We start from the raw sequence: 18044 nt of genomic DNA, 5'->3' as shown, positions 1-18044 counted from the left end.
CTATGTCACTCAACATTTATGAAGTTGTGAGATTTTTGTTATTGTTAGCAAGACTGTGTGATTTGATCATTTGTATCAAAGAAATACAACGTTCAGAAAACTTCCACTTTATGTCATTAAACACAACTCTTCTTTTTTCATTTTCTATCTGATACTATGTAAACATATGTTTAATCAAATCAAAGCGTAATCTCCTTAGCTGTGAATTTTTTTGCAGGACCTAAAATAAAATAACCAAAACAGTAATGAAGTAATAATTTCATTAAAAAAAACATTTTACTTACTGCAGAGATGTTTCTAAAATCTGTGTTCTGTAAAATTCCTATGATTTTCTATATACTGTACAGTTTTGTATACTTTTCACTATTTTTCTTGTCATCTTGATTTTATACAAAGAGTGACGTTATGTGACAGAAGACGGGTAAAACACTTATTAAACACTGTTTTTCCTGTCAGCATTGACTTCTGCATTGACAGTCGCTTACGGTATTTGCCTGTACTGGAACAGAGCTTTAAAGAAAGCTCAGAACTGACACATTGGGGTCCTGACTCCTCCCTTACCTGATAGCTGAACTTCTGGCTGGAGGTACCATAACCACCTCCGTTCACCTCCACTGACACCTGGCCAGTCTTCGGCTCAGTGCTGGCTGTCGTCACGCATATGATTCTGCACAAAACAAGACATTTGAAATGTTGCAACATGTCTTTACTTTTGTGAAAACACCCTGCAAAACCTAATGTATTTTATTTACAGCTCAGCTAGACGCATCTGGATGATGATGGTGCCGACTTTTTCACATCTCTTTAAAAGCTGTAGATTGTAGCACTCTGAAAGGGCTGGAGGACCTTAAAGCACGTTTTGTCCACTGTGTCTTGACCTTGTTCAACAGCATGTAATCACAACTTAGATTTCATTTTACAGCTTTTCACACTGGTCATTTTTACACCGTCAGGCACACTGTATCAGTTACTTACTCTACTGCCATTTCTAAGAAGTTCACGTTTTGGGGCAGTTTTTGTTTTTTTTTCACTTCACCTAATATCCAAGATAGGAACAAGATTTTTGTTTCTTTGACTTGTACATCTGCAGGCTTCAATTCTGTTATTGCCTGCCCCAGTGTTGCCCATTTTTACCTGGAGGAGATCTCGTATCTGCTGAGGTCGACAGTGCAGGGAATCCCAGCCACAGTGACAGTGTGCTCAATGTCCTCCGATTTCTGTCCCAGATTGGAGCCTGAGATGGTGATGGCTGTTCCCCCTTCTACCAGTCCTGATAAAGGTTCAATCTGCAGAAAGAAAGTAACTTTGTAAATCCTTACAAATATGACTACATACTGTTAATTAAAATCACAGAACTGCCAAACTGAAAGGAACTATAATCCAAGAAAAATGCTTAAAACATACAAAGATTTCTGTGTGACATCAACATTAGGTTACATACAAAAGGGGGGCATTTGTTCCATCTTGCTTGTTTGGCTACTAATAACGTAATAATCCAAGAATCAATCAAGATTTGTTACTGCTGTGCTACCAAAAAGGACACCGATAGCCTAGGAAAAAAAATCAAAGCAAATCCACATGTTTTCTAGTACAAAAATAAATGGTATACACAAAGTTAAAGGAGAAGAACCTCTTTAATCCTGATGACAGAAGATTAGCGCTTCATGTAAATCTATATACTAAATACTGAAAAAAATAACCCTTCTTCAATGTTTTCAAATTAAAATGAAATAAGTACTGAAAAGTGGTGGCACTTCTCCATATAGCATCACCAGTGTCTGAAACAAACTAGATGACTCATTGGGATCCTTAAGGAAATGGCTGGATAAGATTACTTGGTCACTAAGACACTAATATAGAAATGAGAATGATGGGGTGAAAGAGATATGGTAACATCTGTAACCATTTTTATATTATTGTCAGTAAAGACATATATACGATTTTTCTAACTTTACTATTAAAGTAAAGAATATAATCTTCTCTACATGCAGACTGCATAATAGAACAATTGAAACATTAATATAGACTTAGCATTTTACTGTAATAGAAAGTGGTCAGGATTGTAACTGCTGACAGAAATAATTGGTGGTATTCTATTTAAACAGCTATAACAACACGTGAAGGTATTTTTTTAATTCCACCATTTGCTCTTTAAGCACCACTATCTGATTGTAATCAAATATGGTAACCCAAACTTACATGTGTTTAATTCATTCATTATTTCAACCTATGCTCAAGTAATGATACTAAAACCTAAAGATGGAAGTTTAAAAACCATACAATTCAAGATAAAATCAGCTTTGTTGCGACTGAAGCAAGTAAATGTACAAGCATTTTAGCCTTCACACTCATGCAAACTATGGTCATTATTTAGTTTGAACATTATTATTAAGGATATAAATGTAAAAAAAAAACTCTGGGCTAGATTACTTATATTTTATAAAGGGAATAACACCATTTGAATGTTGAAAACTGCAGCATGTGAAATCAGTTTAAATAAGATTTCCCAAATAATCCAAAGATTTGGCCTTAAACTGCCCCATGAATGGACCTGAATCTCCACTAGGAAGCTGTAAAATATTAACTTAAATAACTCATTCTTCCCTGTGTGGAACAACATTAAATATTAGCAGTGAACACATTATTGTACTCCAGCCATGCTCTGGAAGATCAAGAAAACATGTTAGTTACAATAAATGAGATAAAATGGTGCCATTATGTTGAACTCTATAGTCAGCATAATGCAGAGCACTATAAAGCAATTGCGATATATTTATGGTCATCTGCCACTTTCATAAAACGACTGGTAAAGTACAAAACAGAAACACTATTATTCCATCTCAAATGTTGTCATCAATCAAAGGCAATTAATACCACCAGTCACTTCTACATACACACAGACTCATAAAATAGGAAATAAATGACTGACTTTAAAAGTGATTACAGGTTCATATCAAATATTTATAAAAGTATATAACATATCTGGCAACAAATATTATGCTGTCTAGTCTGCTCAGCAAACACCCCAATACTAATTTTATAACAAGAATTTATCTGATAAATCAGAGTCCAATTCTTAAAGAGCTATTTTTGCATTTTTGCAAAGGTTTATACTGCTGTTTAAAAGGCATCTGGAAAAAAAGAGTCCTTTAGTATTTGTGAGGGACCTGAGTACTTATTATTTATTTTGGAGGATTAGCCTTATAGAGCTTGGAGCTGGTAGAGCAACGGATGTACTTTATTAAAAGAACACACCTATAATACTACCACAACTACTACAGTTGTCAATAATTCTATGTATTTCTCAGAAATAATTATAACTGCTTAAACTGTGGTTTCTGTGACTACATTTTCAAAATATTAGAATGAGAACTATATGCATGAAGTTTTCACTGAAGTATAATCCAGAGCATTTTTTTCATAACTTGCTTAATTATAGTTCTGTTCAGATAGACTATATCTATGCTGCTTTGCTTATTAAAATTTGGTGTACATGCCATGTTTACAGAACCCCGACGAGAATGTTCTGAATAATTAGGAATGCACATAAAGAAAACCTACTTGAGAATGTAATCTTTTCTTCTGGTCCCACAGCTCTGTGAAGAACACTGTTTGTGTTCTAATTGTTTTTTTCAGTTCTAATTCCATGCAATTAAAAGGTACTTTTGCTTTTAAATGGAGCTCATTATGCTTTGTGAAGAAAAAAGACCTCTTTACTTCTCTCACTTTAGGGAAATAATCATTCAGCTCTCCAGCTGAGACATTAGTACAGCAGCAAGGATTCCATTTTTTTCCAACAAGAAAACAGTCAAAACGGTGTTGTGCTTTAGGGTAGGTCATGTTCCTCAATATTGTAAGTACCCAACAATTAATGGACTGCATCTAAAGGAACACAATTTAGATGGTGGTTTTCAAATGGGGAATATATGTGGGAACTTCAACCGAATTCCATTCTGAGAATGAGGACCAGCAGAAAGTCTGCTGTTAAAGGGGAACTGCAATGATATTTTTATATTTTGGGGTTAGAAAGAATCAGCATTGATGAGTGCATTTCAAACACAATAAAAGTAAAATGTACATGCTAACTTGTAAAACCTCCAATTTACATTACAAAATAGATTAAATTTTCAGGTATGGGCAGCGCCATATTCTGTGATTCAGAAAGAGGCAACAAAACAACTGGTGATGTGAAGTGGTGATTGTAGTCAACCAGGCTTGTGAATACATTTTTTAATCCAACAGAAATATTGTTCTCGGTTTGCGACGACAAATAGTACTTACTTGTTAACTCTGCATGCAGATATACGCAGAATAGTCCTGCAGTGAAATGTCTGCTGCTCAAGCTGTACTTACTCGCTCGTACATCTCAGTGCATTAGTCATTACAGTGACTGGTGAGCAGGAAGGGCCACATCAGGTCACAATTTGTGCTAACGTCAACGTCAATGAATTTATTTTTATACCAGAGGTTTAATAACTGGTCTGAGAAGCTGGGACTGCAGTTCCCCTGTAAATAAGGTCAGGAATATAAAATACACTTGTAGTCAGTGAGGCAGGACTCACAAAATGAATGACGGGAGCTGGGCAGGTCTGTTCTATCTCGTCAGTGCAGGATTCCCTGTAGAGGCAGCTGGACTGGGAGCCTCCACACCACACACAGCCATACTTGTGGTCGGCCGTGTGGCACCGACTGCAGTCTGAACGCCCCACTGAGCAGTTATAAAGAGTCACTGCAAGACAGCACACAAACAGTTACAGTGGGCCAAATAAGGGAAAGTAAGTATGGAAGTATCTGTAAGCCTTTTACAAGCTAAACATCCTAGTGTGGCTTTTAGAGTCCACAGAATCCATTTATTGTAATTTGTTGGGGTTTTTTGTTTCTTGGAGTTGGGTAACAATTAAACTGAATTTAAATTCAAGTCCAATTCAAGTGTGCTTGAGTGATTTCCTTTATCAAGTGCAGATATGTCAACTACAAATGTAACATCTACTTAATCCTGACATAGATGACCAGAGCGGGCAATCATAAATACAATATTTTACTGCCACCCAGTACACGAGTTACAGTTGTATCACCATGTCACATTATACACATCTCAAGGTCAAGGCTGGAGAAGAAGCAAAACAGTATTAATGAACGAAACAGCCATTCACCATAGAGGTCCTGAGAACTGTCCACATGGAAAGTGTCTCTTCTTTTGATGGAGACCATCGCTCTATATTCTTCCAGGAGGGCAGAGTAGGAGTACTGCAATAATGAGGGAATCAAATCTGAGCAAATTATCAACGGTACTCTTAAAACATTTTCATGTAAGAGTGTTTAAAACATTCTAAAAGGAGAAAAGTCTTCTGGGTCCATCTAACCCATTTTACTTAAGAAGCATCTCATATGCATGGTAATTGTATACAGTACATCAGTGGAATAAGAGAGAAAAAAAGGTGCATCTGGATATAAAAAGAAGCTAATACAGTACGTGTTCTGGATACTCTTCCTCAAGAATCGTGAAGAAAAAACAGCTTTATGAAAACAGTAACAGCCGCTCATTAGCAAACAGATTAAGAATGGCAACAAACAGAAAGGGACGGCTTTAGATTTCTTGCTAAAATTGGTATTAAAAATAATCGTTACAAAGAACCAATTAAAAGGTCTCAATGAAAAAGGGAGACAGAACAGCCTTACCTTATGCAGCTGGCAAGTAATGTAGTATATTGAGGAGTCCATCTCATCAGTTTCAACATATGTGTCCACCACAACTGTGCGCCCTTCAATAATCAACACGCATTCATACCCCAGCTCCTGATCCTGCAAAACAACATAACCACAGCACTGTCACTCAGGCCCAGGGGTGTGAATTCAATGCTTTTGGTTAAGTTTAAATGTATTTTAAAATATACTGGAAGAAAAAGATCAATTAGAGTGTATGGGATATACCAAGAGGATACTAGTAAGAACTAATCTACTAGTGGAACTATCTTGGATAAAACAAAAGCAGTTTCTGAAGTGAATAAATGCGTCTTCTTTTGAAACAAAAGTGTCAGATAACTAACCCCGATCCACATACTGATCCGTGGGTTAAATCCTAAAAGATATAATCAACGGCAAGGCAACAAATCAAATTTATTAAAGCTAATTATCTTTATTCTGTCTGTAATCAAGACAACTTTAAACACTATTCCAAAGCATTCTAATCTGAGAGCTGGCAATTCTGATTATACTCTATTGTAATGCTGCCTCACAGGAATCGATATACCGTTATACTAAAGGATGAAATTAAAACCTCTTCTGTTTTGTCAAGTGCTGGGGGAGACTATTGGACCAGGATGGTAAGTCGAAGCTGCGTACCTTCAAAATCACTGTACAAGTCAACATTTCTTACACAGAAACTTACAAAGAATAACTTTATAGGACAAACATACTCCTCATTATTAACAGAAGGCTGTGCTACAAGCCCAGAAGATTTACAGACAAACTGAATAACCCCACGGCGTTTTGCGGGGAAGAAGAATGTTCACGTTTTGATAGGGCGAGGCTGCAGTGGGATACTACGAATGAAACTGCCTGCCGTTCTTCAGTACAAGGCAAGTACCTGGAAGAGATTAAGGTTCTTCCCCACCACCGTGATCTTCCTCTCCACATTCACAGGCACCAGCGTCGAACCCTGGATCATCTCCACACACGGACAGGCCGCCGGGCCCCAGCTTGCCTGCGACCCCTCATCCCCCTGCGTTCAAACCAGCACTCATGAAACGGTCTCGCATGGCAGGACATGAAAGTCTCAGAAGCATTCAGGAATTTCACAAGCCAGAACATCGTCACCTTTCCAGCTCCAGTGAGACATGAATTACACCACTGCATTTTGTTGAAACAGCAGTATGTTTGGAATATCTATCCATAGATCACAAAACAGTTATGATGTAATCCAAATCAGAATATCAGGTAATACTTTCTAATACTCAGCTATTCAGGATGGAATAACATTGATAAATGAGCACTGTCTCTTTAAATCCATTGAATACAAATTAACAAGTACATTAAGTCACTCATAAATTACACCAGAATTATGGACACCTTTATAAACTATATACCAACTATAAAGAATTAACAGATATCTAAATTTATATCTAGACACCCGCAGGCATCTCACAGAGAGGGCCTGCACACATAAAACTGACACCATGGTGCCATCCACTGTTTGACTTGTTACCATACCCAGTTCTGGCCAAGCTGCTGTTGTGCTTTCACACACATCCAGTTTGAATTACACAGAATTATACAAATTCTTTATATACTGTATAACACTGTATAAGTTATCTAAGTGATCTAAGGTTCATTTCAAGTCAGCTCTTTTCTTGGCCATGAACATATTTTAGCAAAACAAATGTATAAGATCTACAAAGCATGAATACTTAGGTATGAATTTTGATCTAGATACCTCAATGGGAATACAACCTCAGGAGAAAGGGGATCTCCAGTGTGTCAACCAACACAGAAACTCAACTCAACTCCTAATTCACACTTCACCAACTGCAAGTGGGATTCCACAGGAAAGCTTCAGTTAACTAGGGTGAACTGTACCTGTCTGTACCTGACCACCCAAGAATGACCTCTGTGTTTTGCTGGTATGCTGCAAACTTGCAGTACTGCCAGCAAGAGCAGCATTTCTCTACAGGTTGATGCTCACAGTGTTAAGAAGAAGATGACTCAAAGCCAATCGAAGATCTGACTTTGCAGCTCTAGATCTAACTTTTCTTCCAATTAGTATGTTTGAACTAGGCAGTGATAACCTTGGAGGTCCCTACTTAAGTATTGTATTTGTATCAGACATTATGCAAGGTTTCAAAACCTCACAGTGCCATTTATTTAATAAATGCTAAGGCAACATCACAGTCAAGTGAGTTTCATCCCAGGGGAACATCAGCCTATTGATAATTATGGTTTGTTAAACAATAAGCATACATATACTGTAGCTGCCACGGGATAAGCTTAATTATAGAAGTAGCAATAACAGAAGGAGGCTTGATACCTAGTTTTCATTTTTATACTCATTAGGGAGTAATAAATCCTCACCTGGAAAGAAGCTAAAATCTTCATGTGGTAAAGAAAATAAATGTTTTTTTGTAAACAAAAATCTACTGAAAAACACATTGCTTTTGCACAACTCTGGTTGGAAAAAAAGTCTTTGGCTTGTTGCTGCTTTAGAAAGTTAGGATATGTAGTGAGGTTTTTTTTTAAAAAACAAAAACAAAAACCAAATATGTTTACAATAAATTACTGAAATAAATATTCATTATCACGACTATAACTGAAGAACACGTGCCAGCATTATTCAAAATATTCAAACTGAAAATAACCATGTTGTTGTGCTGATGAATTCACATTACAGCAGAACAATTTAATTAAAACAGTACAACTGGATTTTGAGTCAGCATCATCAGATTTGTTTATGCCTTAGAAAATCAAATTAAGCCTGATGTTTCCTTATATGGGCCAAGGTTTTTTTTTTAAAACCTTTTGTGCAGCTTTCTGTGCATGTACATACGAAATAATAGGATTTATTTTTCCTTACAGTCATAAGAAACATTGACAATGAAATAATAACGAAACACAGAAAACACAGACAGGAGACAAATATCTTGGAAAAATCGTAGGAAAGACTGGGGGCGAGGTTTGGACCTGACTTCTAGGAGGCTTGGACTCACCTGCAAGTAGAACTCAGGTGATTCATACTGGTAATCAAGCTCTGTGTCAGAGTCCAGCAAGCGAGGAAAGGCTGGGGAAATGCTTTCAGCATCACCATCTCCGGACAGGACAGTGGTGGCAGAAAACGTGGCTGTGTCATTCTCCAGCGTCTCTGGCCAGTACATCGTCTCCATGCCACTGTCCACTTTACTGTCAGAGAGTGTGGTAGGTGACGTTTCTGTGACAGTGAGCTCAAAATCAGTGTCTGAGTCAGCAGGGACTTCTAAGGAGAAGGTGTCATCGGAGCCCTGTGGAGTCACGGCCGAGGGCAGAGGAACGAATGGAGGTTCAGCTATAGAGTGGGAGTTGTCCAGCTGCTCTGTGCTGCTCACAGGGGTGGGAGTGTCTGTCACAGACTCTGTGATAGGTGGGACAGTGGGCGGAACTGGAGTGGTTAAGGGGTTTGTGGCAACTGGCTGCACAGCAACCATCAGCCGAATTGTGGTCGGTGCTTCTGTCACGAAGGTCATCTCTGGTAAGCTTGTTGTCAAAGGAATGGCGTAGTCCACAGTGACCAGGACTTCCTCCTCTGTCGTCTCCTCCTTCAGAGGCGTTGTGACTTTAGCAGGTGGTGTGGTGGTCTCAATAATGGTGGTGGGCAAAGAGGTAATCGAGGCTGTAGTTGACACGTGGGTGGTAGGCAGGGTTGTAGGCAAGGTGGTTATTTCTGGGGTTGTGGGGATGGTTGTAGGCTCCGTTGTGGTAGTGGGTTTTTCAGTAGTTGTCGTCGTAACCTCAGTTGTTATCATGGTGGTTGTCAGTGGAACCGTTGTGGGCACCGTTGTAGGTGGTAAGGATGTAAGCGCCAAGGTGGATGCTGGGAAGGTTGTTATAACCTTAACTGCCTCTTTGGTTGTTGGCGGTGCTGGTGTAGGAAGTTTGAACTGGTGGTTAAAGGATAGGGGTTGGAAAACACAATGGAACAAGTAAAGATATTAACCAAAGAAAACAAAATTAAAAATTGGTACTGGTTCTAGGGGTTAGGGGGGTATAAAACATTTCAGACTAAGGGTAGGACTCTATAAGATAATGCATATTCTCATGTTCTAGATGACAAAGTGCAAGTTTAAATGGAAATTATATGTATATTAAACAGTAATTTAAATTGTCGTTACCAATAAGGAAGCACCTGAAATGTAAAGTATATCATAAATATTAAAGTCATTATTACACAAGAGCACCGAGATCATGTTTGGATGTTAACTAATTGATCCAAGGATCTCATCCAGCTGTTCATAAAAAACTCCAGTATTAGTTTTGCCAACAGGGCTGAGTAGCTTGTTCTAGACTTTCACTACTATCTGTGTAAACATGTGTCCCCTATCCGTTTAAAGTCCAGTTCTCCATAAAGTTCTCTTGCATCCTCTGTTTCATGTTTCACTGCTAATCCTGACAAAGTCCATTCTGTTCATTCTGCCAGTGCCTTTGAGGATTCTGAATACTTGTCTTAAGTCTTTTCAATCTTCCCTGTTCACTAAAAGGGCTTGCTATTTTAGCTTGTCTGTGGAAAACATTCCTTTAAGCACAAGAATGTATCCGATCACAATTCCCTGGACGGAATCCAGAACAGCATTCTAGATAAAGTCCTGCTACTGTTTGCCTTTTTTATCGCTTCCACATGTTGTCTAGAAGATGGAAACAATTTTTCAACAGACCCACTTAAGTCTTTTTCACAAGTAGCTTCTTCAAACTCAGTTTCCTGTTTTATACATAAAGTACATATTTTTGCTAACTGCATGTCTATATTAAATGCCATCTTCCAGGTTCCAGGAGTCTGAATTTTCTAAATTTCTAAATTTCCTTTGCTGCCTCTACTGGATTTGCTAAGCCTTTCTTCTAACTATATGATAAACATTACCGATAAAAATCTAAGGTCCAATTCGATGATGTAACATACATATTACATAACCACTACCTTAAAAACGTCTTGCCTCTGTTTCCAATCAATTAACTAGTTCTCCATCATGCACCACTCTGAATGCCTACTGGCTGTAACTTTAGGAACATCACCAAAGGTTATTTGAATGTCTGAATGCAAAATATATTATGCTGTTTGAATTCAAAACATTAAAACAATTTAGTAAAGGAAAACCTATCTTTTCTAAATCAATGCTAATTATCCCCTAGACTCTTACTCTACTATGGATGAGTCCCTAATATAGCTCAAATTATGGATTCCATATTCTTATTTATAATACTAAGTGGAACACTTATGTGTTATAATAAGTGTAATACAAATGACTTGTTTTAGTTAATGGATATTTCCCAGTTTTTTGTGACTGCTAAAAGAACTCTGTTAATAGTCTAAGGAAAACCATTTTTGCAAAATTGGTCCAGTTAAAGCCACAGCAAGTTTCTAACATTTCCATAATAGAAAAGCAGGCAAGCATAAATGAAAAAGAAACTCAATTGGCTCTCAACTAATATCCGAGAAAGTCTTCCAAATGTATTTCATTAATGTACAGTAAGGGAGAAAGACAAAGCCCCAGTTCCTGCCAATCACCTGACTTGTAGGGTAACAATACAGGACATCTGACTTTCCTTCCCAGTGTCCTTTGCCTTTTTACCCCTCCACTACAAAAGCACAACTCTTTTTAGGGGCTGTTAGGACTCCCACATATGCTGTTGCCCACAACCCAGATGGGCTAAATCTAAATCATGTCCTAAACTTTCATGCATTTAAGGCATGTTACTTGTTGCAGTTTGTCTGTATTATTTGAATGATGTTAAAAAAAACTAGGAAAATGATTACTGTGCTAATGTGTTATGTATCATTTATCCATGGCATGCAGAAAGTTGGCACCATTGATCTGATTTTACCCTGTACGTGCCTCTTTTTTCAAGGAAACATTTTAACATTTGTAGCTGTAAAATATGTTAAGTATCTCCTTGTTTACCTCTTATGAATCATTTTGTTGACGTACAATGTCTGATGTTATGATTGCAATACCTACAGTACCTCATCGCTTCAAGGCTCGACTCCAAAAATGTTATCTAATACTATTTGCTGCATTTCCAAAAGGCAGGAAATTACTTCCAAAAATCAAATTACAGGAAAGCAATATTGTGTGTTCAATAGGAAGATGCAGGAAATTCCATAGCCTCAATACTATGTATCAAGCTTTTAACACTGATGTAGAAATGAGATATAGGGGTAGCACTGAAGGGTGAAACAGCAGTGAAAAAAGGATTGAAATGAATGATACAACAGTAAATAATTTAAAGTGTATTTTCTCACAATCTGTCTCTTCAGAACACTTAGGAGAATTTCAGTCCCAAACATTAAGTAACATATGGTCTTACTGTTTGCACAAAATATGCAGGGCACATGACTAACTCCATAATCCTTACAGCAATGTTTACTTGCTTCTACGCCATGCAAGGAAAACAGTAGAAAATTATATAGGACACGGAGGACAAACCTCCACGAAACTAAACAATCCAAAAACGTCAGACTTCAACTCGACGAGAAGTAGTTCTGAAAACAACTACAATGGTTCCGACGACAGACAGGAGTGACTCACGTGCTCATTGTAAATGATGACTCCCTCCTCGCAGGTGGGCTTGTGGGTGCAAAGGTGCTGATGGACACACCAGTTACAGCCCCAACGACTGCTGACGCAGCCTTGACATCTACAGAGGGAAAAGGCATAAATCGCTTAGCACCTACAGACCATGTGGGGCCCCCCCAAGTCATGATCTATATTCCATATGGAACTTATTAGAGGGGGAAAAATGGCTCATTGGGTTCTTAATTACTCAAGCAGGCTCAGCTTTAACGTGGCAATAATGCTGACGACAGTTTGTCCATCCAAGGTTAGAGCCACCTGCCCTCTCATCTGCTTAACGCTATGGAAACCAGGATGAGCTCTGGCCCAATGAGCCGTGGCGGCTCTGGTACAGACTCCGCCCCTTTAGCATATATTAAAGAAAGTCTGCAGCTGACTTCGCACTTTCTGTTGAAGCTTTCTTGGAGCTTCGGGGGCCTTCTTTGCAGGACGTGAGAAAAGCCACATTACCACATGCAGATGGAGATGAGCGAGACAGAAAACTCACGGCACATTCCTGGACAGCTGCTTCACAGCACTGCAGTCATAGAAGGTGAAGTTTGTGGTGGTGACTGTGACATTGAGGAATCGCAGGGACAGAGTGACGGAGACAAAATCTGGAAAGACAGCATAGATGAGCTTCCAGGTCCGCATTCAAAGACATCTGCCTTCTGCTTTATAAGAAAAGGCGTTTTGAAAATGCCCTCCTTGTGCCTACTTTGCTTTCTAACAATGATGGCTGGTTGTTTTTTTTAAAGACTTCTAGCAAAAACTTTCTGTTATCTTGTCCACACCTTCGCCCATTTAATTTCCTCAGATATTTAAGTAGGAGGAAGTAGAAAGGTATGGCTTACTATTCAAAATTAAACCTGTCTCGAAATAATTCACCTGTATAATGAATAGGGAATTATTAACTCAATGGGAAAAAAACAATTCTGGAAAGTCTGGAAAGCAATCAACTTCCAATCTCCTAACGATAAAATCTCAATAAGGTGTTGCATCTTGCCCTAGGCTTACTCAAATGGGATAAAAAGCAAAACTACATTTTTAACTCCTGTAGCTTATGCTTTGAGAATTTCAAATAATATCCTCATGAAGGAAAACTTGTTTGATGTATAATTTATTGCAATATATTGGAGGTGTTTTTCTATGACTTTTAGTGTAGTCAGTTTTCTGCAAATCCATTACAGTGCTCCTCATTTTCAAATAATTTCCAAATATTTGTGTAGAACTTTAAAGCACTTAGCATTCATTTTTAGAGATTGGACCCTTATTTTGATATCACTAAACTAAGAAACAGATCGGAAAGAGTATGTATGCTACACTGAATTAATTTCCAAAAGGAAATAAGTGCCATCTGTTTGCAAAACAGAAATGAAAAAGACACACTTTTGTGTTATGTGTCCACTGCATTTTAAATGCCCTCTATGTAACCTGACCTCAACACACATCCTAATATTTACTGCCATTGTTTCAACAGCTGTGAGAAACAGGCAACAAAGGCGAAAACCATCTGAAAAATTCAAGTACTGAGCTTATGATAGCAGAATTACACAAACAAATAAAATGTCTGGACTTATACTTGATTCATGGGAAAAATGCTTTGCAGTAGGGAATTTCAGAGCACGTCATCCAGTCTATGCTTTCAAAGACTCAGATATTTATTTTAAATTCTTGAGATTCTTTCAACAATATCTGTCCTCTTAATAAAGAAAAAAACTGCTTTTGTTATAACTACTGGTAAAAGTACATGTAATGTCTCAAACTAATACAGGGGAAATTTATTTATGGGCAGAGAAGAGAAGGTACGGACCAAAGATAAAATATTTTGACATCAATAATATATTTCAGCAAAAATACCATAAACATCCCTCGGACTGGGTTGATTTTATAGCTGTGGGTTACATCAGTGCCAGGAGGATAATGCTGGTCATTTATATAGAGTGTCCAAAAATAGGTCACAAAAAATCATATTGCACACAGGTCAAATCGATGGTTTTGAGTACCATGCTACTTTAAGGCCGCTTTTAACTGAAAACACACATACACATTTCTTTGTTTCAATTAACCTCTCCCATTAAAAGCGTCCTCTCTGGCTGTAGAGTGTCCTAGACGCCCCCTGCTGTCGCCCTGCTTTCCCGCCGGTTAAGCTCACCTTCGCCCGGACGCACAGGTGGCACTTTGTTGGCATCCGGGGATGAGCAGGTGACACCGGTCTCGGTGAGCACAGCTGGGCTCTCGCTGTCCTCGAAGAAGCAGGAATAAGACTCCTCCTCAACTAGGGCAGGCAGATGTGGAATAGACAGGAATATCTGGGGAGAGGGCGTGAAGACTGGTTTATTTCATGCTGTCAGGAAAGCACACCACATGTATGTCTTTTGGACTTCCCATATTTATACAATTTTACCTTAAAGTCCTAACTTTGAATGCAGGAGGCTGGAAGAAGGCCTCAAATAAATTATGGGAGACATCTTCACTTTACCGAATATGCTCTTTCACAGTTTCTTCCAAATGAAATAAATAAATATTTTGGGTATTTATTAAATGATTGCATTGTAAACACAGCACAGTCCTGTAACAAATGTAATTTTGTAAGAGAGGAGAAAGAAAGGCTCAGAGGAACATGGAAATCCTGAAATGCAAAGCCACACATCTCCCCTTCCCCAACCTCCGATTACTAATCTGAAATCTTCCCGCTCAGTCTCCAGTTCAGTATGCGACCTTCCCCAACCTCCCAATCCCATTGTCTTCCCTTCGATCCCCCCCAGTCCGTACACTTCTCTTTTCCTCACGGCTGATGTTGGATGGGGTGAGGGACTGGACACTCAGGCACTGCTCATCTGAGCTGTAGCTCCAGAGCCACTGGCCAGGAACCTCGGCCCTCAAGCAGTCAGACCGACCTTCACACCTGCCGCAGAGAAACAAGAGGCGGAAGGAGTCGGTTTAATGTAATGTGTTAATGTTGCTTTATTAGCCCTATACAATTTCTTGCATTAGGAATTCATCTTTGAGACACAGACACACAGACAGGGAGAGAAGCTGGGGGTCAGAGCGCAGGGTCAGCCATTGTACGGCGCCCCTGGAGCAGTTGGGGTTAAGGGCCTTGCTCAGGGGCCCCACGGAGTAGGATTCCTCTGCCGGCTGTGGGATTTGAACTGGCAACCTTCCAGTCACAGGCGCAGATCCTTAGCCACCGCTCTGCCTAAATTTTAGGACACCGCTCCGTTTAAGTGTTATTGGACTCTTCATGGACTGTCAACATGAAGCTATCCTTGGAAGCACTCAGGTGCCTAGTTCAGCTACTTAAAAAAAATAAAAAAATAAACTGAAATGAGCTACCGGGATGACAGGCTAGTGAGCATTTTGGTAGATCTAGAATCTGGATCCTTTAAGAAACTGCTTCATGAAGCATTTGAGACAGTGCTGGAAAGCCTACTCTTGAGAAATAGCATTCTTACAATCTGTTTAAAATTCATGGACAAAAAATAATTTATTGAATGGAGGGTGGGCAACAGTTATAAGAAAAGGAAATATTACATAGATTTATTGAAACTATAGCAGTAAATGGACGTTCTGAACTGTTCAGGTGGGTAGCTGCGTCAGCATGCGTAGGCTGCAAAGGAACAAGTAATAGGTTTATTCCATGCTGAAAAAAAGAAGAAAGAGAACACAACGTTTCGGCCGTGGAGCCTTCTTCAGGTGTTCTTCAGTTCTGAACTGTTGTTTGTGAGGGATAATAACAGAAAAGCCAATCTCATCCAGCTGTTTATTATGGGAATCATTACGGACTTTCACTATATATAACGCTCTTGCGCACACCTCTTCTCGCATTTTTCGCATAAATTCTGTGGATTGTACTTCAAACAAGCAGGAAAGAGACGACAAGACGGAACGAAACAAAAATGGTTTCTCGTTTCAGACTCGCCTCACGTTTTTTCCCTTTCAGTAAGTGGACCGCGTTTCAGACAACAGGCAGTAAAGGGAATACAAGACAGAATGAAATAAAAACCTGCTAGTTGGGTCTGCTCACTTCCTCTGGCATTCGTTTTATATGTGGACCATACTTCCAAAAACAAGCAAGAAAGCGAAAACAAGAAATCTAAAGAAAACAACCGAACAAGACGGAACAAAAAATAAAAACCTTGTTTTGCGTTCGCCTCGCGTTTTCACTCTGAATATGTGGACCACTTGTTGTTCTCTGCTCTCTTATGCTTCTGTTCCCCGTGTCCAATTTGGCCCCCTAGTTCCCCTCCTCTCAGCAAACTCTCCCCAGCGTTTCTTTTTTGGTGGTGTAATCCTCGTCCTATGGCCGGGACGCTACCACTCAACTAAGCGAGTGAAGCCAAAACGTATTATACTTAAAAACTCAAACATTCGCAAAACAACTGATTCTTAGATGGCGATGTCCACCATTAGTAAGCCACTAGTTGCATTACTATTCAGACACTGGTAAGAAAAACATTTTTATGTTTAAATAAACTTACTTTCCTTCTAGAACACACCAGCCACAGTAGGGATCATTAGCAGAAAGACATGATTCACAGTCGAGGTACTTTGAGCATTCTGCAACCGGCCGCTTTTCTATCTAAAAGCACATGAAGAAGAAAACAAATTTAAAGTTAGTATCTTGTAAATCTAAAGTGAGTCATTTTGCTTTCTTTTTAATGTAATGCAATCCACTGCTCTTAATTCTTTGAAAGAATGTTACGTTAACGTACTGTATATCGCACAAGCGTTTTAATATAGATTGGAGCACGCCAACCTCTACCTCAATGTAAGCCCACAACTGAATCTAGGAATTCTATGAAAACCTAAAATGATGCATAGAGAAGGCCTATACTGTACAGAAGACTAAAGGGTTTTGATCTCCCAAACAACATATCAAACATGCTGTTTTTCTTATTGTGACCCCAAGTGTAATTGCAACCCCAAGGATGGGAATCGCTGGCTTAGATGAACAAAGTCCACCAAGGTGTCGTCACGACCAACTCAATTTGTTGTTCATTTGAATAACTAGTAACATAACTTGTATACATTAATAACTTGGTTAAAAGCACATTAAGTGCTCATACCATCGTTATTATGAAACTTTGTTATAACAATGTTATAACAATTTGTTATAACAATGAAAATTGTTAGAAGGAATATATCAATTGGCGACTGACAGTACATTCCAATGAGGTGTAACTTCTTGGGAATAGAAGCACAATGCATGTTTACAATAACAGACCCCCACACTGCATATGCAACGGTGGCTTTACTGACCAGTGAATTGGTCATGATGTACAGGTACTCCTGTGATTGGTCCAGTAGCAGGTCACTGCCAATGACGGCATTGGGTTGGATAGTTATTGTGGCATACTTCTCAGCTTTCCCAGAGGCGTCCAGAAACACCTGAAAAAAATAAAAGGACTTTATTTGAACAAAGAATTCTCCTTCATAAGACGTGTCTAGAAATATACAGTCATGGCTCTCTCTATAGTCCTTTAAGAATCAATCACAGCAACTAATCTGTCCTTTTATCTGCCAAAAGAAAATGGGCATAGTGGGCTAAGCTATCACCACTTGCGTGCAGGTCTTCTTTCAGTACGTTATGTTCTTCAGATACATTTTCTCTAAACTCGGAGCTGAAGGGGTTCTGTGAAGCAAATCCAATTTATGAATGAAACCTCATTCATTGAAGCAGAAAATGTAACGTTTCCTTGAGAATGACATAAACAAGGTACACATACTTATATCTGCAACAGTGCGGTGCTA

General features: G+C 38.8%; 1 protein-coding gene across 1 annotated transcript in view; it reads right to left on the bottom strand.

Annotated features, from left to right (window-relative positions):
* The window catches only part of LOC102685597 (plexin-B1), a 129280-nt gene that overhangs the window by 19873 nt on the left and 91363 nt on the right, over nucleotides 1-18044 (bottom strand). Inside the window, exons 8-20 of the mRNA XM_069189434.1 lie at nucleotides 17553-17681; nucleotides 16772-16872; nucleotides 15063-15195; nucleotides 14443-14599; nucleotides 12796-12904; nucleotides 12264-12372; nucleotides 8700-9623; nucleotides 6587-6721; nucleotides 5680-5802; nucleotides 5154-5247; nucleotides 4563-4729; nucleotides 1135-1286; nucleotides 562-667 (exon numbers count right to left, since the gene is read on the bottom strand). Coding sequence (XP_069045535.1) covers nucleotides 562-667; nucleotides 1135-1286; nucleotides 4563-4729; nucleotides 5154-5247; nucleotides 5680-5802; nucleotides 6587-6721; nucleotides 8700-9623; nucleotides 12264-12372; nucleotides 12796-12904; nucleotides 14443-14599; nucleotides 15063-15195; nucleotides 16772-16872; nucleotides 17553-17681 — 2439 coding nt within the window. The remainder of the gene's footprint in view (nucleotides 1-561; nucleotides 668-1134; nucleotides 1287-4562; nucleotides 4730-5153; nucleotides 5248-5679; nucleotides 5803-6586; nucleotides 6722-8699; nucleotides 9624-12263; nucleotides 12373-12795; nucleotides 12905-14442; nucleotides 14600-15062; nucleotides 15196-16771; nucleotides 16873-17552; nucleotides 17682-18044) is intronic.

The sequence above is a fragment of the Lepisosteus oculatus genome, chromosome 4, assembly GCF_040954835.1.
Source record: "Lepisosteus oculatus isolate fLepOcu1 chromosome 4, fLepOcu1.hap2, whole genome shotgun sequence".
Lineage (NCBI taxonomy): Eukaryota > Metazoa > Chordata > Actinopteri > Semionotiformes > Lepisosteidae > Lepisosteus > Lepisosteus oculatus.
This window is presented reverse-complemented; position numbering and strand designations above follow the sequence as displayed.